At 37.5% G+C, this 25,629-nt stretch overlaps 1 protein-coding gene across 1 annotated transcript in view; it reads left to right on the top strand.

Annotated features, from left to right (window-relative positions):
* The window catches only part of C9 (complement C9), a 100,679-nt gene extending 75,050 nt beyond the window's left edge, over positions 1-25,629 (top strand). Inside the window, exons 10-12 of the mRNA XM_037799242.1 lie at positions 1,503-1,731; positions 22,525-22,565; positions 24,326-25,629. Of these exons, the coding sequence (XP_037655170.1) occupies positions 1,503-1,730 (228 nt within the window). The 3' untranslated portion in view covers position 1,731; positions 22,525-22,565; positions 24,326-25,629. The remainder of the gene's footprint in view (positions 1-1,502; positions 1,732-22,524; positions 22,566-24,325) is intronic.

Genomic DNA, 25,629 nt, shown 5'->3' with positions numbered 1-25,629 from the left:
CCCAAAATAATGGGCTCATATATCTGGCTTTCCACTTTCGCCTAGATCTTAGCCCAGTAATTCTTTATTACCTTGTTACTTTTCCAGGATCTTTAGTCAGACTTTTAAATTTTGGTTTTATGTTGTTTAGCTTTTCTCATTGTCCTCAGAGAAAGGGTTAGTCCGAATTATTTACTCATCATTACCCCTTTTGCAAATTTACAACATTTGTTTTATCTCTTATTTCTGGAGTATATAGATTCCAATTTCTTTTAGATTTTATGGTCTCTTATTTTAAAAAGCTCTGTCCACAAAGGGCCTCTATTTCAAACAGTTTACTCGAACAGCTCTGTATAGTCACATGGTTGAATTTGCTTAAATTAAATGAACACATGATTTGATTTTTCCCTAAATATTGTGGTCCCTCCACCATAAGAACTTTTGAAATTCACTATCTACCTACAATACTCATCTCTCTGCCTTATCACCTTCAAATCTCAGCTCAATAGCCTTTATCTCAGGAAAGACTTTCCAAAATCCCCAGCTTTAGTTGTAGCCTGTATCTTACCACCAGCATTTGAGTGTGGAAGATACATCATTTTACTTCATTTTCATTGTCTGGCTTTGAGACCTAGTCCCTCCATGCTAGTGGAAAATTCACATTCATTTGTCAGATGGGAGTCAGGGAAGCCCTTCCCTGTTGCCAAAATTGGTACAAGAACCCAGATACTTCTGTGGTATTAGGGAAATGGAGATACGTAAATCTTTAGTCCATTGTGGACTTGAAGTCAAGTGATTCATGTCAAGCTTGGGGTGGGAATCACTAACAAAACTGGAGCCCTGGTCTTTGATATCCAGCTTCTCTAGGGACATTCCACTGGTCCTGCTACTTCCCGAAATAGCTGCTAGAGAGCTAGTCATGGCTTCCTGCTACTTGGAGTATATACTAACCTCTATCCCCTTTCTGGTCTTAAGAAATCCCCTTCCTCAAAGGTATTCTGTCCACACTTCTTTCTCCAGCAAAAACTTTCTCAGTGAATTTATGATTTTAGAGAAAACAAGCCAAGAAAGAGATTCCCTTCAGGAGCATCCTGTACATGGCATTTCACACATGAGAAACAAGACAAGAGGTAGCAAGCACATGGCTACCTTCTGCAGGAATGGAGAAGGGGCAAATGCAGCAAGAAAAATTCAAAAAATAATATTTCAATAAATTATACTTTCACAAGTTTAAATCTCCCTATTCTTCACTTTTTTCAAAGCATGAATACTTGTTCTTTTTATATCTGTACCTGTCACAGTCTTCGTTTTTAATTTATCTTTGTGATTATTTTATTAGTATCAGCCTCCTTCCCAACATAATCTGATCTTCATGATGGTAGAGATCATGAATGGTTTTGATCATCAGCATAATCTTAAAAAGTAACATCATATTATTTTATGGATAAACGATTGAATGAAGAATATCCTGTGGCTCCCTCAATTGAAAAATACTTAAAATGAAATGTTTTGTTTTCTTGCAGCTGTCTCCTATACATAATTTGATTCCAGTGAAAATGAAAGATGCTCACCTAAAGAAGGAAAATTTGGAAAGAGCCATTGAAGACTATGTTAACGAATACAGTGCAAACAAATGTTACTCATGCCGAAACGGAGGGACTGTGGTACAGCTGGATGGGCAATGTTTGTGTACCTGTCCAATCAAATTTGAGGGACTTGCCTGTGAAATTAGTAAACCAAAAATTTATTAAGGTGAGAAAAATGTATTGAATATTATTAAAGAAAAACTATGCATTTGGGGGTTATTTAATTTGAAAACTAGCTCTTGACTTAATTTGTACTACACTTCTAGATTCTCCATGTAAACAGAGGGTAAAAAAATGAATGAACACGTCCATACCATGTGCATTACACAAAGTTTTAACATCTTCTGGCTCTATATATTTAAATATAACTATGAACAAATAATAAATTTTAAGGATTGTATTAATCGTTAATTATGAAAATGCCCATATAAAGAAACAAGTTTAAAGAAATGTAACAAGCATCGAATATTCACTATCCAGAGTTAACTAAGGTTTTTTTATTTATAATACATATATTAATATATATACATACTTCAGAACCCTTTCTTAAGAAAACAGTTACAGAAGCTATAGAGTACTTTGTACCACTTCTTCGTCCCTCAAAACGCAAGCACTGGTGGCATTCCTCTCACCCCACTCCTCAAATGCAATTACTCTCATAAATTTGGTATATATCATTCTCGTTCATATCTTTGCATTTCCACTACTTATGTATGCACCAATAAAAAATTTAATATTGTCTAGCTGTCAGAATTTACATAAATGATATTTACTGGACTTTAATTTTTCACTTTCAACTTAATTTGTGTTGAAGGAAACGGATTTTTCATTATGTTTTAGAGCTAATCATCTGGAAACATATTCTTCTACTTTTTACATAGTGGAATGGCATTAGCCATGTTTCTAATACTAAGAGGATCTACCTAAGTCTTTCATTCTGGTAGAATTAATCAGAACTTCTGAAAGAATATTAAAATTTTAGCCCAAGCATTAATCATCACAAGATTAGCAAGTAAGATTAAACTCCTGTGGCAATCATGGCTTTCTTTTTATTATAATTATTATTATTATTATAGAAATTGTGGGTTTACAGAAAATTATGCATAAAATTCAGAGTTCCCACATACCAACCTATTATTAACACCTTGCAAAAGTATAGTACATTTGTTACAATTCATGAAAGAACATTTTTATAATTGTATTATTAACTATAGTTGATCATTTACAATTGGGTTCATTGTGTTGTACAGTCCTATGTTTTGTCTTTTTTAGTTTTTATATTAATAACATATATATACTCTAAAATTTCTCCTTTTAACCGCAGTGACATTTATAGATCAGGCTGTTAATTACATTCACAATGTTGTGCTACCAAAACTACCATCCATAACCAAAACATTACAATCAACCCAAATGGAAACTCTGTACAATTTAAACCTTAACTCTCCATTCCCTACCCCCTCCCTGGCACCTGGTAACCTATATTCTAGATTCTGACTCTACGGGTTTGCTTATAATTATTTCATGTCAGTGAAATTATATAGTATTTGTCCTTTTATGTTTCACTTATTGCACTCAACATGATGTCTTCAAGGTACATCCATGTTAATGCATATATCAGAACTTCATTTATTTTTATGGTTGAATAATATTCCTTTGATGTATATACCACATATTATTTATACATTCATTGATTGATGGACACTTGGGGTTGCTTCCTTTTGGCAACTGTGAATAATGCTGCCATGAGCATTGGTGTGCAAATATCTGCCAAATCCCTACTTTCAAACTTTTTGAGTATATACCTAGAAGTGGTATTATAAGTTCATATGGTAATTCTATGCCTAACTTTTCAAGGAACTGCCAAACTGTCTTCCACAGTGGTTGCATCATCCTACATTCCCACCAACAGTGAATGAGTGTTCCTGTTTCTCCACATTCTTACCAAAACTTGTAATTATCTGTTTTTTTTAAATAGTAACCTAGTGGGTATGAAATAGTATCTTGTGGTTTTGGTTTGCACTTCCCTAATTGCTAATGGTGCTGAACATGTTTTCATGTTCTGTTTGGCCATTTGTATATCCTCTTTGGAGAAATATCTATTCAAGTCCTTTGCCCATTTTTAAAATTGTTTTTTTATTGTTGAGTTCTAGGATTTCTTTATGTATTCTGGATATTTATTGGATATGTGGTTTCCAAATATTTTCTCCCATTGAGTAAGTTGTCTTTTCACTTTCATGATAAAGTCCTTTGAGGCACAAAAGTTTTTAATTTTTTGAGGTTCCATTTATCTATTTTTCCCTTTGTTGCTTGTGTTTTAGGTAAAAATTCTAAGAAGGCTTTGCCTAACATAAGATCTTGAAGATACTGCCCTATGCTTTCTACTATGAGTTTTATAGTCCTGATTCTTATATTAAGGCCTTTGATCCATTTTGAGTTAACTTTTGCATTTGGTATGAAGTGGTGCCCCCCTTTCATTCTTTTGCATATGAATATCCAGTTTTCCCAGCACCATTTGCTGAGGATGCTATTCTTTCCCAATTGAGTGGACTTGACAGCCTTTTCAAAAACAAATTGGAAAAAAAAATCAATTGGCCATAGATGTGAAGATCTAGTTCTGGGTTCTCAACTGAATTCCATTGGTCTATGTATCTATCCTTATGCCAGTACCATGCTGTTTTGACCACTGTAGCTTTGTAATAAGTTTTTTTTTTATTTTTTTATTTTTATTTTTAAATTCAGTTTTGTTAAGATATATTCCCACACCATATATAATCATCCACAGTGTGCAATCAGTTGTTCACGGTACCATCAGATAGTTGTGCTTTCATGACCACAATCAATTTTTGAACATTTTCATTACTCCAAAAAAATATGTAATTATGAATAAAAATAAAGGTAAAAAAGAACACCCCAAACATTCCATCCCCCCATGCCCCCTATTATTCATTTAATTTTTGTCCCCATTTTTCTATCCATCCATACATACACTGGATAAAGGGAGTGCGAGCCACAACGTTTTCACTATACACAGTCACACCATGGAAGCTATATAGTTATACACTCATCTCCAAGAATCAAGGGCACTGGGTTGCAGTTCAACCATTTCAGGTATTTCCTTCTAGCTATTCCAATACATTAAAGCTAAAAAGGGATCTCTCTATAATGCATACAAATGACCTCCAGAATGACCTCAACTCCATTTGAAATCTCTCAGCCACTGAAAACTTTATTTGGTTTCATTTCTTTTCCATTTTTTGGTCAAGAAGGCTTTCTCAATCCCACGATGTTATAAGTTTTAAAGTCAAGAAGCATGAATCCTCCAACTTTGTTTTCCTTGTCAAGATGGTTTTGGCTATTTGGGGTCCCTTACCCTTCCAAATGAATTTAATGACTGACTTTTCCATTTCTGCAAAGAAGGCTGTTGAGATTTTTATTGAGATTTGTGTTGAATTGGTAAATCATTTTGGGTAGAAGTGACATTGTTTCAATATTTAGTCTTCCAATCATGAGCATGGAATGTCCTTCCATTTATTTAGATCTTTAATTTTTTTCAGCAAAATTTTGTAGTTTTCTGTGTACAAGTCCTTCATATACTTGGATAAATTTTTTCCTAGTTGATTCTTTTAGTTCATATTATAAATGGAATTTTTTTCTTGAATTCCTCCTCATTATTAGAGGAATAGTATAAAGCACCACTGATTTTGCATGTTGATCTTTTACCCCACCACTTTGCTGAATTCATTTATTAGATCTAGGAGTTTTGTTGTAGATTTTTAAGGACTTTCTATACATAAGTGTATGTCATCTGCATACTTTCTAATATCTTTGCCTTTTATTTCTTTTTCTTGCCTAATTGTTCTGACTAGAACTTCCAGTATAATGTTGAATAACAGCTGTGACAGTGAGCATCCTTGTCTTGTTCCAGATATTAGAGGGAAAGCTTTCAGTCTTTCACCATTGAGTATGATGTTAGCAGTGGGTTATTCACATGTGGCCTTTACTGTGTTGAGTAAGTTTCCTTCTGTTCCTATTTTTCTAAGTGTTTTTAATCAAGAAAGGATGCTGGATTTTCTCAAACACCTTTTCTGCCTCAATTGAGAAGATCATATGTATTTTTCCCTTCATTCTGTTACTGTAGTATATTACATTAATTGATTTTCTTCTGTTAAAATACCCTTGCATATCTGGGATAAATCCCACTTGGTCATTAGGCATAGTTCTTTAATGTGCTATCCATTTGCTGGTATTTTGTTGAGGATTTGTGCATGTATATTCATCAGAGAAATTGGTCTAATTTTCTTTTCTTGTAGTATCTTTATTTGACTTTGGTATTAGAATATTGGCCTCATAGAATGAGTTAGGTAGTGTTTCCTCCTCTTCAATTTTTTGGGAGAGTTTGAGCAGGATTGGTATTAGTTTTTCTTGAAATGTTTGATAGTATTCAACTGCGGAGCCATTTGTTCCTGGACTTTTTTTTGTTGGGAGTTTTTTGATTACTGCTTCAATCTCTACTTGTGATTGGTTTGTTGAGGTCTTCTATTTTTTTTTTTTTTTTTTTTTTTGAGTCAGTGTAGGTTGTTAATGTGTTTGTAGGAATTTGTCCACCTCATCAAAGTTGTCTAATTTGCTGGCATACAGTTGTTCATAGTATTGTCTTATGATCATTTTTACTTCTGTGGGGTCAGTAGGAATGTCCCCCTCTCATTTCCGATTTTATTTATTTGTGTCCTCTCTATTTTATTCTTTGTCAGTGTAGCTAATGGTTTATCAATCTCATTGCTGTTTTCAAAGAGCAAACTTTTGTTTTTGTTAATGCTTTCTATTGTTTTTCTTTAATTCTGTATTGCATTTATTTCTGTTTTAATATTTGTTATTTCTTTCCTTCTGCTTGCTTTGAGTTTAGTTTCCCATTCTTTTTCTAGTTCCTCCAGGTGCACAGTTAGGTCTTTGATTTCAGCTCTTTCTTCTTTTTTATTGTAAGCATTTAGGGCTATAAATTTCCCTCTCAGCACTGCCTTTGCTGTATCCCATAGGTTTTGATATGTTGTGTTTTCTTTATCATTTGTCTCAAGATATTTACTGATTTCCTTTCTGATTTCTTCTTTGACCTATTGATTGTTTAAGTGTGTGTTACTTAACTTCTATATATCTGTGAATTTTCCATTCCCCCCACCCACCTCCCACTGCCCACCCCCTATTACTGATTTCCAGTTTCATTCCACTGTGGTCAGAGAAGATGTTTTATACAATTTTAATCTTTTTTAAATTTATTGAGACTTGTTTTATGACCCAACATGTGGTCTATCCTGGAGAATGATCCATGTGCAATTGAGAAGAATGTGTATCCGACAGTTTGGGGGTAAAATGTTCTGTATATGTCTGTTAGGTCTAATTCATTTATCATGTTGTTCAAGTTCTCTGTTTCCTTATTGATCTTCTGTCTAGATGTTTTGTCTATTGATGAAAGTGGTGTCTTAAAGTCTCCAACTATTATTGTAGAGGTATCTATTCCTCCCTTCAGTTTTGCCAGTGTTTGCCTCATGTATTTTGGGGCACAGTGGTTATGTGCATAAATATTTAAGATTGTTATTTCCTCTTGGTGGATTGCCCCTTTTATTAATATATAGTGTCCTTCTTTGTCTCTTGCAACAGCTTTTGACTTAAACTCTATTTTTTCTGATATTAGTACTAGCTCTCTTTTGGTTACTATTTGCATGGATTATTACCATCCTTCTTTCACTTTCAATGTATTTGTGTCTTTGGGTCTAAAGTGAGTCTCCTATGAACAATATATAGTTGAATCGTGCTTTCTTATCCATTCTGCCAATTTGTGTGTTTTGATTGGGGAGCTTAATCATTAGCATTCAGTGTTATTACTATAAAGGCAGTACTTACTTCAGCCATTTTTTCCTTTGGTTTTTATGACAGATCTTTTGTGTCTCTCTTTTCCTTTACTGTAGCCTCCTTTTCTGAATAGTTGATCTTTTGTGATGTATCGCTTTGATCCCTTTCTCATTTCTGTTTCTGTATGTGTGTGTGTATATATATATATATATATATATATATTTTTTTTTTTTTTTATTGAGATTGTTCACATATCATACAACTATCCAAAAATCCAAAATGTACACTCAGTTGCCCATGGTACCATCATACAGCTGGTTAATTTTTTTTTCAGTTTTTAGAACATTTTCATTACTCCAGAAAAGAAATAAAGACAAAAAAAGGAAACTCAAATCCTCCCATACCCCTAACCATGCCCCCCTCCATTATCGATTCATAGTTTTGGTATAGTACATTTGTTACTGTTGATGAAAGCATGTTAAAATACAACTAACTGTAGTATATAATTTCCAATAGGTCTGTATTTTTTTTCCTATATGCCTCTCTATTATTAACTTCTAGTTATAGTGACATACATTTGTTTTAGTTCATGAGAGAGATTTCTAATATTTGTATAGTTAATCACAGCATTGTCCACCACAAGATTCACTGTTTTATACATTCCCATCTTTTAACCTCCAACTTTCCTTCTGGTGACATGCATGACTCTGAGCTTACCCTTTCCACCACATTCATACACCATTCAGCACTGTTAGTTATTCTCAAAACAGGCTACCATCACCCCTGTCCATTTCCAAATGTTTAAGTTCACCCTAGTTAAACATTCTGCTCATAATAAGTAACCGCTCCCCATTCTTTAGCTTCATTCTATACCCTGGTAACGTATAGTTCATATCTATGAGTGTACATATGATAATTAGTTCATATCAGTGAGACCCTGCAATATTTGCCTTTATGTGTCAGTCTTATTTCACTCAATATAGTGCCCTCAAGGTTTCTTCATCAACCCATTTCTTTTAAGATGGTTTTGTTCACACACCATAAATTCTATCCTAAGTAAACAATTGTTGGTTCCCTGTATAGTCATGTATTTATCTATTCAGCACCATCGCCACTATCTATATAAGGACATCTCCATCTCTTCCACAAAGGAGGAAGAGTCAAAGAAGGCAGAGAGACAAAAGAAAAAGAAAAGAGAAAGAGAGAAGAAAAACAAAACAAAAACATGACAGCTAGAAAGCAATAAAAGGAAAGATAACATTAACCTAAAGAGTCCCATACCCTTCCCCTATGCCCCCCCCATATGCATTTAGCTTTGGCGTATTGCCTTTCTTATATAAAGGAAGCATAATGCAATGTTGCTGTAAATCATAGTCTCTAGTTTGCATTGATTGTATTTCCCCCCCAATCTCACCCTATTTTTAACATCTTGCAATGTTGACATTCATTTGTTCCACCTCATGTAAAAACATATGTATACCTTTTATTACAATCATTGAACACCCTAGGTTTCCCTGAGTTACACAGTCACAGTCCTTATCCTTCGTCTTTTGTTCTGGTGTCCCACATGGTCCAAATCTTCTTCTTTCAACCATACTCACAGTCATCTTTGTTCAGTGTATTTACACTGCTGTGCTACTATCTCCCAAAATTGTTTTCCAGACCTCTCACTCCTGTCTCTTCCTTTCTGTCTGCAGTGCTCCCTTTAGTGTTTCCTGTAGAGCAGGCATCTTGTTCACAAACTCTGTCATTGTCTGTTTGTCAAAGAATATTTTAAGCTCTCCCTCATACTTGAAGGATAATTTTGCTGGATATAGGATTCTTGGTTGGTGGTTTTTCTCTTTCAGTATCTTAAATATATCACCCCACTTCCTTCTTGCCTCCATGGTTTCTATTGAGAAAGCCACACATAGTCTTATCAAGCTTCCTTTGTATGTGATGGATCGTTTTTCTCTTGCTGCTTTCAGGATTCTCTCTTTATCTTTGATGTTTGATAATCTGATTATTAAGTGTCTTGGCATAGGCCTATTCAGATCTATTCTGTTTATGGTACACTGCACTTCTTGGATCCATAATTTTATGTCTTTCGTAAGAGATGGGAAATTTTCATTATTTCCTCCATTATTGCTTCTGCTCCTTTACCCTTCTTTTCTCCTTCTGGGACACCAATAACACATACATTCTTACTTTTCATTTTGTCCTTAAGTTCCCAGAGATGTTGCTTGTATTTTTCCATTCTTTTCTCTATCTATTCTTTTTTGTGTAGGCTTTCAGGTACCTTGTTCTCCAGCTCTTAAGTGTTTTCTTCTGCCCCTTGAGATCTGCTGTTGTGTGTTTCCATTGTGTCTTTCATCTCTTGTGTTGTGCCTTTCATTTCCATAGATTCTGCCAGTTGGTTTTTTGAACTTTCAATTTCTACCTTATGTATGCCCAGTGTTTTCATTATACAGTTCAACATATCTTCCCTAACCATTTTTTATGACTTTTTTTTAAATTTATTGAGATATACCATGCAATCATACAAAACAAAGCGTACATTCAGTTGTTTACAGTAACATTATATAGTTGTGCATTCATCACCAAAATTAATTTTTGACATTTTCATTACCACACACACAAAAATAATAAGAATAAAAATTAAAGTGAAAAAGAACAATTAAAGCAAAGAGAACATTGTATGCCTCTTTCTCCTTTTTTTTTCTTTCTTTTCCCATTTTTCTATTCATCTCTCCATAAATGAGACAAACAGGAGTGTGTTCCGTATGGCTTTCCCAATCACATTGTCACCCCTCATAAGCTACATTTTAATGCAATCATCTTCAAGATTCATGGGTTCTGGGTTGTAGTTTGATAGTTTCAGGTATTTGCTGCTAGCTATTCCAATTTGTTAGAACCTAAAAAGGGTTGTCTATATTGTGCATAAGAGTGCCCACCAGAGTGATCTCTTGGCTCCTTCTGGAATCTCTGCCACTGAAGCTTATTTCCTTTCACATCCCCCTTTTGGTCAAGAAGATATTCTCCATCCCATGATGCCAGCTCTAGATTCTTCCCCAGCAGTCATATTCCAAGTTGCCAGGGGGATTCACTCCCTTGGGTGTCAGATCCCAAGTAGGGGGGAGGGCAGTGATTTCACCTGCCAAGTTGGCTTAGCTAGAGAGAGAGGGCCACATCTGAGCAACAAAGAGTTATTCGGGAGGAGGCTTTTAGTCACAATTGTAGGTAGGCCTAGCCTGTGGTAGAGGGCTCAGCCCATCAAACCACCAGTACCCTATGTCTGTAAGCACATCAGCAACCATCGAGGTAGGGGAGCCCAACACCCTTGCATTTTCCAACAGCTCCTCAAGGGGGCTCGGCATATTTTTTTCATTTTTTTTTCAATTCACTCTTTTTTTTTTTTAAATCAACTATATCAACAAAAAAAATTTAAAAACATGCAATAAAAAAAACATTTCAAACAAACCATAATAAAGGAGTCCAACATGTTCCTACTCTATCCCAAGAAAATAACCCAATATAGCAACATTTCTGTGAACTTGTTCCCACCACACCCACCAGAAATTAACAAATCATAGTCATTCCTGGGCATTCCCAGAATGTTAAACTCACCCACGATAGCTTATCTGTTCTCATTGGGTTATTGTTCCCCCTTCACCAATTGCTCTCTATTGCTAGTTCCCCTACATTCTACATTATACACCATTTATTTTAGGAGTGTGTTGATTAACCTCCAGGTGTTTGTGAATTTTCTATGTCTCTGATGGTTATTGACTTCTAATTGTATTCCAATATGGTCAGAGAATGTGCTTTGAATCATTTCAATTTTTTTAAATTTATTGAGGCTTGTTTTATGTCCCAGCATATGGTCTATTCTGGAGAAAGTTCCTCGATCACTAGAGAAGAATGTGTATCCTGGTGATTTGAGATGTAATGTTCTATACATATGAATGTTAAATCAAATTCATTTATCCGATTGTTTAGGTTTTCAATTTCTTTATTGGTCTTTGGTCTGGTTGATCTATCTATAGGACTGAGTGATGTGTTGAAGTCTCCCACAATTATTGTGGAAATATACATTGCTTCTTTTAGTTTTGCCAGTGTTCGTCTCATGTATTTTGTGGCACCGTGATTGGGTACATAAACATTTATGATTGTTATTTCTTCTTGTTGAATTGCCCCTTTTATTAGTATGTAGTGGTCTTCTTTGTCTCTCATAACATCCTTGCATTTAAAGTCTATTTTATCTGAGATTAATATTGCTCTTCCTGCTTTCTTTTGGCTGTAGCTTGCATGAAATATTTTTTCCCATCCTTTCACTTTCAATTTCTTTGTGTCCCTGTGCCTAAGATGAGTCTCTTGTATGCAACATATTGATGGTTCATATTTTTTGATCCATTCTGCCAATCTATATCTTTTAATTGAGGAGTTTAATCCATTTACATTCAACGTTGTTACTGTGAAGTCATTTCTTGAATCAGCCATCCTATTGTTTGGTTTATGTTTGTTATATGTTTGGTTTATATTTTTTCCCTCTTTCTCTTATTGTCCTTTTTTTTTTTTTTAATCTTCATTTTATTGAGATATATTCATATACCACGCAGTCATACAAAACAAATCGTACTTTCGATTGTTCACAGTACCATTACATAGTTGTACATTCATCACCCAAATCAATCCCTGACACCTTCATTAGCACACACACAAGAATAACAAGAATAATAATTAGAGTGAAAAAGAGCAATTGAAGTGAAAAAGAGCAATTGAAGTAAAAAAGAACACTGGGTACCTTTGTCTGTTTGTTTCCTTCCCCTATTTTTCTACTCATCCATCCATAAACTAGACGAAGTGGAGTGTGGTCCTTATGGCTTTCCCAATCCCACTGTCACCCCTCATAAGCTACATTTTAATACAACTGTCTTCGAGATTCATGGGTTCTGGGTTGTAGTTTGATAGTTTCAGGTATCCACCACCAGCTACCCCAATTCTTTAGAACCTAAAAAGGGTTGTCTAAAGTGTGCGTAAGAGTGCCCACCAGAGTGACCTCTCGGCTCCTTTTGGATTCTCTCTGCTACTGAAGCTTATTTCATTTCCTTTCACATCCCCCTTTTGGTCAAGAAGATGTTCTCCGTCCCACAATGCCAGGTCTACATTCCTCCCCGGGAGTCATATTCCACGTTGCCAGGGAGATTCACTCCCCTGGGTGTCTGATCCCACATAGGGGGGAGGGCAGTGATTTCACCTTTCAAGTTGGCTTAGCTAGAGAGACAGGGCCACATCTGAGCAACAAAGAGGCATTCGGGAGGAGGCTCTTAGGCACAACCATAGGGAGGCCTAGCCTCTCCTTTGCAGCAACCATCTTCCCAAGGGTAAAACCTGTGGTAGAGGGCCCAACCCATCAAACCACTAGTCCCCTATGTCTGTGGTCATGTTAGCAACCATGGAGGTGGGGTAGGCGAATACCCCTGCATTCTCCACAGGCTCCTCAAGGGGGCACTACATCTTTTTTTTTTCCTTGTTTTTTTTTTTTTTAACTTTCCCTTCTTTTTTAAATCAACTGTATGAAAAAAAAGTTAAAAAGAAATCAAACATACAATAAAAGAACATTTCAAAGAGACCATAACAAGGGAGTAAGAAAAAGACAACTAACCTATCTGCTTAACTTCCAACATGTTCCTACTTTACCCCAAGAAAGTTACCTAATATAGCAACATTTCTGTGAACTTGCTCCTACTATATCCATCAGAAATTAACAGACTATAGTCATTCCTGGGCATCCCCAGAACGTTAAATAGCTTATCTGTTCTTCTTGGATTATTGTTCCCCCTTCCTTAATTGCTCTCTATTGCTAGTTCCCCTACATTCTACATTATAAGCCATTTGTTTTACATTTTTCAAAGTTCACATTAGTGGTAGCATATAATATTTCTCTTTTTGTGCCTGGCTTATTTCGCTTAGCATTATGTCCTCAAGGTTCATCCATGTTGTCATATGTTTCACGAGATCGTTCCTTCTTACTGCCGCGTGGTATTCCATCGTGTGTATATACCACTCTTATTGTCCTTTAATGAACCAATATTGAGTCTCTTTAGTACTGAACCTTTCTCCATATCTCTCTCTCCTTTCTTTGTTTCTCTGTCAATAGGGCTCCCTTTAGTATCTGATGTAGGGCAGGTCTTTTATTAGCAAAATCTCTCAGCCTTTGTTTGTCTGTGAAAAATTTAAGCTCCCCTTAAAATTTGAAGGAGAACTTTTCTGGATAAAGTATTCTTGGTTGGAAATTTTCTCTCTCAGAATTTTAAATATATCATGCCACTGCCTTCTCACCTCCATGGTGGCCGCTGAGTAGTCACTACTTAGTCTTATGTTGTTTCCTTTGTATGTGGTGAATTGCTTTTCTCCTGCTGCTTTCAGAACTTGCTCCTTCTCCTCAGTATTTGACAGTCTGATCAGAATATGTCTTGGATTGGGTTTATTTGGATTTATTCTATTTGGAGTTCACTGGGCATTTATGTTTTGTGTATTTATATTGTGTAGAAGGTTTGGGAAGTTTTCTCCAACAATTTCTTTGACTATTCTTTCTGGACCTTTACTCTTCTCTCCTCCTTCTGAGTCTTTTATTTGGATGTTTTCTTTTCTCTATCATATCCCTGTGGTCCATTTTTGATTTTCTCAATTGTTTTCCCCATTCTTTCTTTTGTTCTTTCATTTTCCATTCTGTGGCCCTCGAGGTCACTGATTTGTTGTTCAGCTTCCTTTAGTCTTGTACTATGAGTATCCAGAATCTTTTTAATTTGGTCAACAGTTTCTTTTATTTCCCTTAGATCATCTATTTTTTTATTTACTCTTGCAGTTTCTTCTTTATGCTCTTCTAGGGTCTTCTTCATGTCCTTTATATCCTGTGCCATGCTATTGTTGTTTGTCTTCAGTTCCTTGATTAATTGTTCCAAGTACTGTGTCTTCTCTGATCTTTTGATTTGGTTGTTTGGATTTGGATTACCCATATCATCTGGTTTTTTCATATGCTTTAAAATTTTCTGTTTTTGGCCTTTTGGCATTTGCTTTACTTGATAGGGTTCTTTTAGGATATGTAGGATTATTCAAAGCCTAATCTCTAATTTATCAGATCTATAGCTTGGTGGAGTACACTTTCTCTAACTAACCAAGAGATGGCATCTGTGAGTCACCTATTCCCCTCAAGTCAGTTCTCTCCCACTTTGCCTTTGTGGTGTGTGGTGGACTGATTCTTGTGGGGTCCAATTGGTGCACCAAGTTTGGGTGTGTTGTTGGTACTGTCCACACTGAATGTGGGGTGTGTGTCTGAGCAGTTAGGGAGGGAGGGCAGCTTTAATAATCAAACCTCCCAGGTGTTCCTGGAGATTTAAGGCTGTTGCAAGAGTCTAAACCTTCATTTCAGTCTCACCACAGATTGTGTCTGCCGCTGCCCCGCAAGTCCTTGGTATTGGTGTATGGTCCCTGGGATTTCCAAGTGGGTCCCTCTTCCAAGCTGTGCCCTTCTAAGGCCTCTGCTGACGGAAGGCTGTGCTACATCACAAGTGTGAGTCATCCCTCATGGGAAGTTCGGGGCCACTGGGCCGTGTAGGTGTGTTCCCAGCCTGCTATAAGGATGGCTGTATGGGGTGCATTAATTTCCCCCTTTTTGCACAGCTCTGCCTTCCCAGCTCTGGTACAGTTAGCTGTAGGTGCATGAATGGCTATCTTCCACGCCAGATATTGAGGCGTTCTCACAGCCTGTTCCTGCCAGTCTTCACTGTGCTGTTCTAGCTGCTGTATCTGTAGCCGCTTTTGAGTTTTTTAAAAAAGAACTAGTCCGCCTCCAAACACCAACCCTTGCCTTCCCACACCACAGCGTGGCTGTTGGACATTCAGCTGACTTACTCACTCATTTTAGAATGCAGACTCCCAGTTTCACCAAGTGCACAGTCCGTGTGGTTTCAGCAGAACTTGTCCAGCTGGTGCATCACTGGAACTGGTGTTCTGGGTGACTATCTTGCTTTTGTCTAGTATTTTTCACAGAGGTGTTTTTTGCCCTGTCTGTCCTAGCTGCCATCTTAGGTTCTGCCCTAAACTTTTTGAATTGACTTATTATTAGTTGTTTAAATTCCTGTATCTCAGTTGAAGTGTAAGTTTGTTCCTCTGACCAGGCCATAACTTCATTTTTCTTAGTGTAGGTTGTAGTTTTCTGTTGTATAGACATGGTTACCCCAATCAGGTTTTCCCAGACCAGAATGGGCTCAGGTCCCAGAAGAAAGAAATATTCAGTATCCAGTTTCCCTGTGGGTGTGTCTTAGAAAACTGGTACACCCTGTGATGCCTCAGGTCACTGTGCTTTTCTGCCCAGCAGGTGGTGCCTGTCAGCCTATAACTCCAGACTGGTGTAAGGAGGTGTGGCCTGTGGCTATTTTCCCCCAGGCTCTGGGATCTGGTTCTGAATGGAAGGTGGGTAGTAGAGCTGGGCCCCAGCTCTTTCCTCCTAGGAAAGATAACCCCCCTAGGGAGAGGTCATTAGCATTTGAATAGACTCTGCCTGTGCTATCTCCTCCCTTGTCTGGGTCAGAGAGCTGGGAACTGATAATGGCTGAGGCTTTCTCCACTGAGCTGAAACAGGGACAAAAATCCCCCTTCAGGTCCAGTCGATGTCCACTCTCTGGCTTTCCAAGGTCAATCATCACCCAAAGCCTCTGTCTGCTTGTCGGGGATTCATAGATCATAGTGAGCAGTCCACACTTGTTAATTAAAACCCTAGGTGGAGCTCAGCTGAGCTATATTCACTTGCTGGGAGAGAACTTCTCTCTAGTCCCATGAGGCTTTGCTGCTCGGGCTGTGGGGGGAGGGAGCTTCCGGCTTGGATCCGCAAATTTTACTTACAGATTTTATCCTACAATTTCAGGCATTCCTCGCAATTCATGTTGGTGTATGATTAGTGGATGGTCATGTTTGTCCCCCCACAGCTATTCCAGATTATTTACTAGTTGTTCCTGGTTGTTTATTGGTTGTTCCATGTGGACTAACTATCTTCCACTCCTCTCTATGCCACAATCTTAGATCCGGCTCCCACCACACACTGTTTCAGTATATTTTTAAAATACTTTTTTGTGGCTACCCTGGAGATTGTTTTCTGCAACATAATTTTTAAAAATGCCAACTTCACTTCAATAGCATACATGTCCTATGCTCCCCATCCCTTCATTTCCCCTCTTTATGTTGCTCTCTGTATTTTGTATGTCCATTTTCAGGAAATACGACTATTTCTTATTCAATTGTATTCTAAATCTTATAGGATTTAAAGAATAGAGCAGAATATTGAGGATGTTGGATAAAGATATTTTAGCTGCCAGTTTTTCTCTTCTAGTATATTAAATATGTCATACCACTGCCTTCTGACCTCCATGGTTTCTGATGAAAAATCAGTATTTAGTCTTACTAAGGATCCATTGTATGTGATGAATCAATTTTCTCTTGCTGCTTTCAGAATTCTCTCTTTATCTTTGACATTTGACATTCTGATTAGTATGCATCCTGGAGAAGGACTATGAGGGTTTATGCTGTTTGGAATAGGTTGTACTTCCTGGACATGTATATTCATGTCCTTCATAAGAGTTGCGAAATTTTAGGCCATTATTTCCTCAAATATTCTTTCTACCCCTTTTCTCTTCTACTCTCCTCCTGGGAGTCCCATGATGTGTATATTTGTATGCTTTATGAGGTAATGCAAATCCCTTTGACACTGTTAAATTTTATCTGTCCTTTTCTCTGTGTGTCCTTCTAATTTGGATTGTCCTGTCTTCCAGTTCTTTGATTCTTCCACCTCTTGAAATCTGCTGTTGTGTGCCTCTAGTGTATTTTTAGTCTCCATTAATGTCCCTTTCATCCCCATAATTTCTATGTTTCTTCTTAAACTTTCAGTGCTTATTTTTGTTCCCACATTGTATTCTTTTTTTTTTTTTTAATTTTTATTGAGATTGGTCACATACCATACAATTATCCAAAGATTCAAAGTATACAATCAGTTGCCCCTGGTACCCTCATACAACTGTGCATCCATCACCACACTTAATTTTTGTGCAATTGTTAGAAACTTTTCATTACTCCAGACAAGAAATAAAGTGAAAGATGGAAAAAAAAAGAAAAAGAAAGAAAGAAAAAGAAAAGGAAACTCGAACCCTCCCCTATCCCTAACCAACCCCCCTCAATTGTTGACTCGTAGTGTTGGTATAGTACATTTGTTACTGTTTATGAAAGAATGTTGAAATACTACAAACTGTAGTATATAGTTTGCAATAGGTATATATTTCTTCCCTGTATGCCCCTCTATTATTAACTTCTAGTTGTATTGTCATACATTTGTTCTAGTTCATGGAAGAGTTTTCTAATATTTGTACAGTTAATCATGGACATTGCCCACCATAGGATTCAGTTTTATACATTCCCATCTTTAGACCTCCAACTTTCCTTCTGGTGACATATATGACTCTGAGCTTCCCCTTTCCACCTCATTCATGCACCATTCAGCATGGTTAGTTATTCTCACATTTTGCTACCGACACCTTTGTTCACTTCCAAACATTTAAGTTCATCCTAGTTGAACCTTCTGCTCATACTAAGCAACCGCTCCCCATTCTTTAGCCTTGTCCTATATCTTGGTACCTTATATTTCATGTCTATGAGTTTACATATTATAATTAGCTCCTATTAGTGAGACCCTGCAATATTTGCCCTTATGTTTCTGGCTTATTTCACTCAGTATATTTCATCATCAACCCATTTTTTTTTTCAAGATGGTTTTGTTCATATGCCATACATTCCATCCTAAGTAAATTGATGGTTCTCTGTGTGGTCACATATTTATGTGTTCACCACCTTCACCACTATCTACATAAGGGCATCTACATTTCTTCCACAAGGCAGGAGGGAGAGTCAAAAAAGGTAGAGAGGGAAAAGAAAAAAAAAAAGAAAGAGGAAAAAAAATGACAGCTAGGAAGCAGCAAAAGGAAAAATAACCTTAAATCAAAGTAGAGTAGAGTCAGACAACACCACCAATGTCAAGTGTCTAACACACCTCCCCTATCACCCCCTCTTATCTGCATTTACCTTGGTATATCACCTTGTTACATTAAAGGAAGCATAATACAATGATTCTGTTAGTTACAGTCTCTAGTTTACATTGATTGAATCCCTCCTGCAATGCCTCCCCATTTTTAATGTGTTGCAAGGTTTACATTTGCTTGTTCTCCCTCATAAAAGAACATATTTGTTCATTTTATCACAATTGTTGAACACTCTAGATTTCACTAAGTTAAACAGTCCCAGTCTTTACCTTTCTCCTTTCTTCTGATGTCTCACATGCTCCCAACCTTCCTCTCTCAATCATATTCATAGTTATCTTTGTTCAGTGTTCTTACATTGCTGTGCTACCATCTTCCAAAATTGTGTTCCAAACCACGCACTCCTGTCTTCTCCTATCACTCTGTAGTGTGCTCCCTTTAGTATTTCCTGTAGGGTGGGTATCTTGTTCACAAAGTCTCTCATTGTGTGTTTGTTGGAAAATATTTTGAGATCTCCCTCATATTTGAAGGACAGTTTGCTGGATATAGGATTCTTGGTTGGCAGTTTTTCTCTTTCAGTATCCTAAATATATCACACCACTTCCTTCTTGCCTCCATGGTTTCTGCTGAGAGATCTGCACATAGTATTACTAAGTTTCCTTTGTATGTGATGGATTGCTTTTCTCTTGCTGCTTTCAGGATTCTCTCTTTGTCTTTGACATTTGATAATCTGATTATTAAGTGTCTTGGTGTAGGCCTATTCAGATCTATTCTGCTTGAAGTACACTGTGCTTCTTGGATCCATAATTTTATGTCTTTCATAAGAGACGGGAAATTTTCATTGATTATTTCCTCTATTATTGCCTCTGCCCCTTTTCCCTTCTCTTCTCCTTCTGGGACACCAATGATATGTACATTCTTATACTTTGTTTCATCCTTAAAGTTCCCAGAGACGTTGCTTATATTTTTTTCATTCTTTTCTCCATCTGCTCCTTTGTGTGTAGGGTTTCAGGTGTTTTGTTCTCCAGTTCCTGAGTGTTTTCTTCTGCCTCTTGAGATCTGTTGTTGTATGTTTCCATTGTGTCTTTCATCTCTTGTGTTGTGCCTTTCATTTCTATAGATTCTGCTAGTTGTTTTATTGAACTTTTGATTTCTGCCTTATGTATGCCCAGTGTTTTCTTTATAGCCTTTATCTCTTTTGCAAAATATTCTCTAAACTTTTTGAATTGATTAAGCATTAGTTGTTTGAACTCATGTATCTCAGTTGAAGTGTAATTTTGTTCCTTTGACTGGGCCATAAATTCATTTTTCTAAGTGTAGGCTGTACTTTTCTGTTGTCTAGGCATCTGACTTCCTAGGCTTCCCCAATCAGGTTTTCCCAGACGAGAACAGGCTCAGGTCACAGAAAGAGGAACTATTCAGTGTCCAGTTTCCCTGATGGTTTTTCTTAGAGGATTGACATCCCTTGTGCTTTTCTGCCCAGCAGGTGCACCTGTCAGCCTGTCATCAGCTGGTGTAAGGGGATGTGGCCCATGGCTCTCCTCCCCCAGGCTTTGGGGTCTGATTCTTGTAAGACAGGCAGTAGAGCTGGGCCCCTCCCTTTCCTCTTGGGAAGCTATGCCCCCTCCAGAGATTTCATCTACATATCAATAAGTTCTTTTTTTCTCTTACTCTGCTGGTCAAAGTGCTGTGATTTTAAAAAGGCTGAGGCTTTCTTTACTGCAAAGTGCTGCAGGCAGAAAAACGGCTGAGGCTTTTTCCACAGAGAAGGGGACAGAAAGCTCCCAGATTCACCTGTTAGCCAGAAATAACACCCAATCCTCTGGGGTCCCCCTCCTGAGACAGATATGTCCCCTGACTCTCCCAAGGTCACTTGTCACCAAAAGCTTCTGTCTGCTTGTTGGGGATTTGCTGCCTGTATTGAGCAGTTAACATTAAAACCCCAGTTGGAGCTGGGCTGAGGTACACTAGTTTGTTTGGAGAGTGCTGCTCTCTAGCACCGTGTGGCTTCTGTGAGGGAAGGGCTCTCAGCTTTTGGCTCTCAGCGCAGGTCCGCAGTTTTTACTTACAGATTCTATGCTGCGATCTCGGGCATTCCTCCCAATTCAGGTTGGTGGACGATGAGTGGACAGTCACGTTTGTCTCCTCGCAGTTATTCCAGGTTATTTACTAGTTTTTTTGGTCGTTTATGAATTGTTCCGGGGGGGACTAACAGTCTTCTATGTCTCTCTATGCCGCCCCCACATTGTATTCTTAATCTACTTTCTATATCCACCATTGAGCTTATTTTTATCCATGTTTTCCTCCGTCTCTTTGAATTGATTTTGGAGATTTGTTCGAACTTCTTTGATTAGTTGCTCCAATGTTTTTATCTCCTCTGAAGTTTTAATTTATTCCCTTGACTGAGCCATACCTTCCTGTTTCTTAGTATGGCTTGTAATTTTTTGCTGATGTCTGAGTATCTTATCATTCTGATGAGTTAACTCTGAAGGTCAGTATCTCCCTCTTTTCTAGGGCTCATTATAGATTGGCTTTGTGTTAAGGTTCTTTGGTGCTTGGTCCAACTGGACCTTTAGAATAGCCTGTGCTTTACTGTTCAGCTATTCTCAGATCTTCTGTACCTGATTCTGGCCCTGGACATTCAGTAAAGCATTTAAGATTGCCCTTTTATTTGCAGTTGTTTCACCTCTAAGGGAAAGCTTCCTTTCCTCTGTTCCTTCTGTAGGAATCTTTATCTGTTCTGTTTGTTTTTGTGCAGAATTTTCTCCCCAGTTCCTATGATTTGTTTAACTTCTCTCCCTCACTCAGTGCCCTCTTTTCATCACATTTTTTTTGTTGTTGGATACTTCCTGTCTTATAGTAGTTCAGTTTCCCCTTTTGTTTTTTGTTTTTTTGTGTGTGTGAGGATTTTCTGCCTCAGGTTACTTCCTTGTTAGGGTATTCTGCCCCAGGGACCCAGACGGTGTCAGTGTTTAAAAAGGTCCATTTTTTTCATGTAGATGATCCAGCAGTGACTAGATGGTGAGTCTGCCCAACTCTTGGCAATAGTTCTTCTGCAGTCTCTCTTATTTCCTGGGGCCCTTTTATATGCAAGCATTTGCCAGCTCCTTGTCTTCTACTCTGGGTCTCTGTGGACTTGGGTCACTATTCCTGAATATGCATGGCGTTCCAGCTCAGTGCTGTGAGTAGTTCTATGGTCTGAATCCACAACAGGTAGTCCCTGGGCTTTACTGCCTCTGTGTGACTCTTAATCTGTGCAGGACAGTGTGAGGGGAGAGGTCTGGACTGGCAGATCCAGCTGGTAGATCTCTTACCTTTTTTTGGCATTTTATTACCCCTTTTTCTTCAATTTAGTGTTTATGGAGTCTTTCTCTAATCTCTATCATAGTCCAGAGTTTGAAGCAAGTGGTATTTGTACTTTTGTTAGTTGTTTCTGAGGAGAGACTGTTCCAGGAGATGTCTTACATCATCATGTTGATGACATCACCATAGCTTACATTTTTGAATCAATGGTTTCCTACAGCAAAATTTCTTTAATAATTATGTAGTTCTCTAAAACAAACACTCACAAGCTCAAGTTTATAATTCAATCACACTTTCCACTCTTAAAACAAATTTTTAACACTATAAGAATTTCTTTGTGCTTCTTAGCAAACACACTTAGAAACTCAACAGTATGGTGGCAGTTTAAATGTTTGGATTTAACTTAAATTTTAGGATAATTGATATTTAAATATACCCTCCCCCATCTATCTAAAGTGCCAACACAGTGCTTTGCATTCCAAAAGTTATTGATTCTGTATTTTGCATTCCTGAAAGCATCTCCCAAAATTCATGCTATTGTTACTTTAGCCCTGCCTTTTCTATGTTTGTCTCTCTGTGTGGAACATTCAGCTCTGTTGTCTAATTTTCCTTTTTTTTTTTTTTTCCAGTCATGTATATTTTACCCTTCAACCAATCAATTGAGGAATTTTTTAATTACCTATTTTTCTAAAATTTCTATTTGGTTATTTTTCAAGACTGAAACTAATTTATGTGGAAATCTCTTCCAGATTGCTCCAGTGTTGGTTTCTGGATATAATTCTCTTGTCTGGTAAGTCTACTAATTCACTAATTTTTTTCTTCCTTGAGTACTTAGTAAAGTTATATCAGACACCTTGTTATCAGTGGGAACTTTCCTGTGGGAATCCTGTCTACCCTGGGTAGAGAAGGTATTCATAGGGTTATTTTCTCAAGTTTGCTTCTTGAGAAATCCTGTTTTTTACATCAGTTTTGTGCTAGTGTTCTAAATTTCCTGGTTCAGGGTCCTGTTTTGTATTTTTGGATAATGAAAATCAATTTCTCTCCTTCCCATACACAGCATTTTGTTGGGGCACTAATATATAGTGGTTGCCTTCTCACATCTGACCTAGGATGGTCTACCATTTCCTGGTCGAGTCACTTCACTATGGGTGAATTTCTCCCTCAAGGTAGCTTTTCCAGACATCCAGCTCTCTGCACACCCTTGAGTTCCAGCTACCCACTTAAACTGGGCCTCCTTCCTAACAGGAAATTTAAACCCTAACCGTTTCTGCATTAGCATCCTATGGCTGCTTTAACATATCACCACAAACTTAGTGGCTAAAACAACAGAAATTTATCTTCTTGCTTTTCTGGAGGCCAGAAATCTGAAATGGGTTTCATTGGGCCAAAACTGTGATGCCAATAGGGCCGCACTACCCCAGGATGCTGTAGAGGAGAATCCCTTCCCTTGTTTTTTTTCCAACTTCCAGAGCTGCATTCCTTCCTTCTTTGGCTCATGGCCCCCGTCCCCCATCTTTGGAGCCAGCAATGCCATCACATTGTCTTCTCCTCTTCTGTGCAAAATTTCCTTCTGCCTCCTTCTTGTGAAGACACTTGTGATTACATTTAGGATCCACCCAGATAATCCAGGATAATCTCCCCACCTCAACATCCTTAACTTAATCGCAGCTGCAAAGTCTTTTTTGCCATATAAGGTAACATATACAGGTTCCAAAGATTAGGACCTGGATATCTTTCAGGGCCCTTATTCTGTCTACCACAATTTCTATAACATGTGGCTATGTTACTTTCTTGCTTCAACATCTTTGATTAAGTACCAGTTCCTTAACTTTGCATATAATTCCCTAAACAGTCTCCTGTCTACATGATTTCCAGACTCATATCCAGCCAATGAACCCTAACATCTAAACTCCATACTCATAAACCGTGGTATGTATTTCACATAGTCTTTCTTTATCCACACTACTTGTGCTCTCCACAACTTTTTCCTCCTATGAACCCAGCCTTCCTCCCCTTCATTTACCTTGTGTGTCTCTACTTCTTGTAGACCAATGGCTCTCAATCCTGGTTGCCCGTTAGACCTACTTGGTTAGCTTTAAAAACAAAAACAAAATAGACACCCATCCCAAGCCAGTTAAACCAGAATCTCTGTGGTACAGACTGGTCATGTTTCTTTTCTTTTATTTTTTTGTTAAAAATCTTCTGACTATTTTAATCTGTAACTGGGTTGAAAACCTCAGTTACTATCTCTTCTGTGAAACATTCTCCAGTATCTCCAGTTTCTTCTCTATCTATGCTCCCTTAGCACTTTGTCTCTCTGCTCTCCCAACACTAATCACATAGACTCTCCCCCCACACACACAAGATGAATAGCTCCTCCAGTTCAGAAATGCATCATATCTTAAACATCATTCTATTCCTAGCATCTAGCACCGTCTTTGGCACATTATAGGGCAACAGGATAAGGGGACGAATAAATAGATGAATGGATGGGCCCAAAGCTGAAGTCTTGTTCATCATTAAGATTTGCTAATCCTTTGTTTTTTCTAGGATTGCCAACCAAAAGAAATAATCTGTTGCCTTCCCTGAGCTCCGTATGGAAGAAAAAACACCAGCACCTTTCAATTTAAGATCCTGACCCTTGGGACAGTCCTTGTGGCCATCTAAAAAGCAACTGACTTCATGAAATTACTACCAATCCCTGTAGTCTCCCCTCTCTTAGGTCCACAGTGCTTTTTTACCTCCTTAAACTCCTATGTTTTCATTTTGTGTTCCCTGGGGAGTAGAGTCAGTTATGAAATATACCAAGACTGCTTTCTCCCAAAAGCAATGCCAATCTCTTGCTAACAAAACAAAATTAAATTTAAAAAAGAAGGCTGGTTAAAAAGACTAAAGTTATTGCCAAACAACTCTGTATGATTAATATGTTCCTCCAGTTCCATTAGCACGAATCTCTACCATGTAATTTAGCACTGTTTACATAGTTGTGTCTACTTTGGTCATTTGTTTATATCCGCATGTACTCATTTGGCAGTACTTACTGAGCACCTGCCACATGCACAAAACTCTGCTCCAGTTTCAGTTGTTCATCTTAGAGCTCCAGTTCACCTCTACATGTCCAAGGGAAATAAGGAAAAGGTCTGTGTGTTGTATCTATAATCAAGACTATTGAGTTAAATCATGTGAATTTGCCTCTATTTGATCACATTGTATCTAAAGAACCCCAACAATTTCAAATGGTTCAACCTAATACCTAGCCTTATGAGTTATATAAGGTAAGACCACCTATCTAAGAAGATGATTAAGGGATCCAGCTGCACAATGTTTTCCATAAGATGTTACAGGATGGTAACTGGGACCTGTGAGCTTTTGAGAAGTTCTGAGAACTCTTTAAACAGAAGGTTCAAGATACAAAATAAAAATTAATAAATATTTAATTAAATGTCAACAATATCTATCATGTCAACTTCAATAATTGCTAAATATTATTATTATTAACCATTTCATGTAATTTATAAACACATTTTAAGTTAGTGCTCACTCTGCAGGAATTCTCAAGAAAGCACACGATTGCTGAGAGATCACAGGTGGTCTTAAATACATTACTGACAGGCAAATGATTACAGAAGCAAAATTTAAAAAAATAATTTTGAATTTTTTTTAACCGCAAGACAAATGATTAATGGATATGGATGCCTTTTCATGTGTTAGTTATGATGTGGAAAGGGTGCTCTAAAAATAAGAGTGCTTCAGGTCCTTCAGAGTCTTAAAATAGCCCTGGGAGCTTGAAAGTCCTGTTTCCTGCCCTCAGGAGCACAGGGTGAATCAGAAAGAATAAAGACTTGTTAAGTGTG

Source organism: Choloepus didactylus, chromosome 11, assembly GCF_015220235.1.
Source record: "Choloepus didactylus isolate mChoDid1 chromosome 11, mChoDid1.pri, whole genome shotgun sequence".
In the NCBI taxonomy this organism is placed as follows: Eukaryota; Metazoa; Chordata; class Mammalia; order Pilosa; family Megalonychidae; genus Choloepus; species Choloepus didactylus.
Note: the sequence above shows the minus strand (reverse complement) of the source record. Positions and strands in the feature narration are given on the sequence as shown.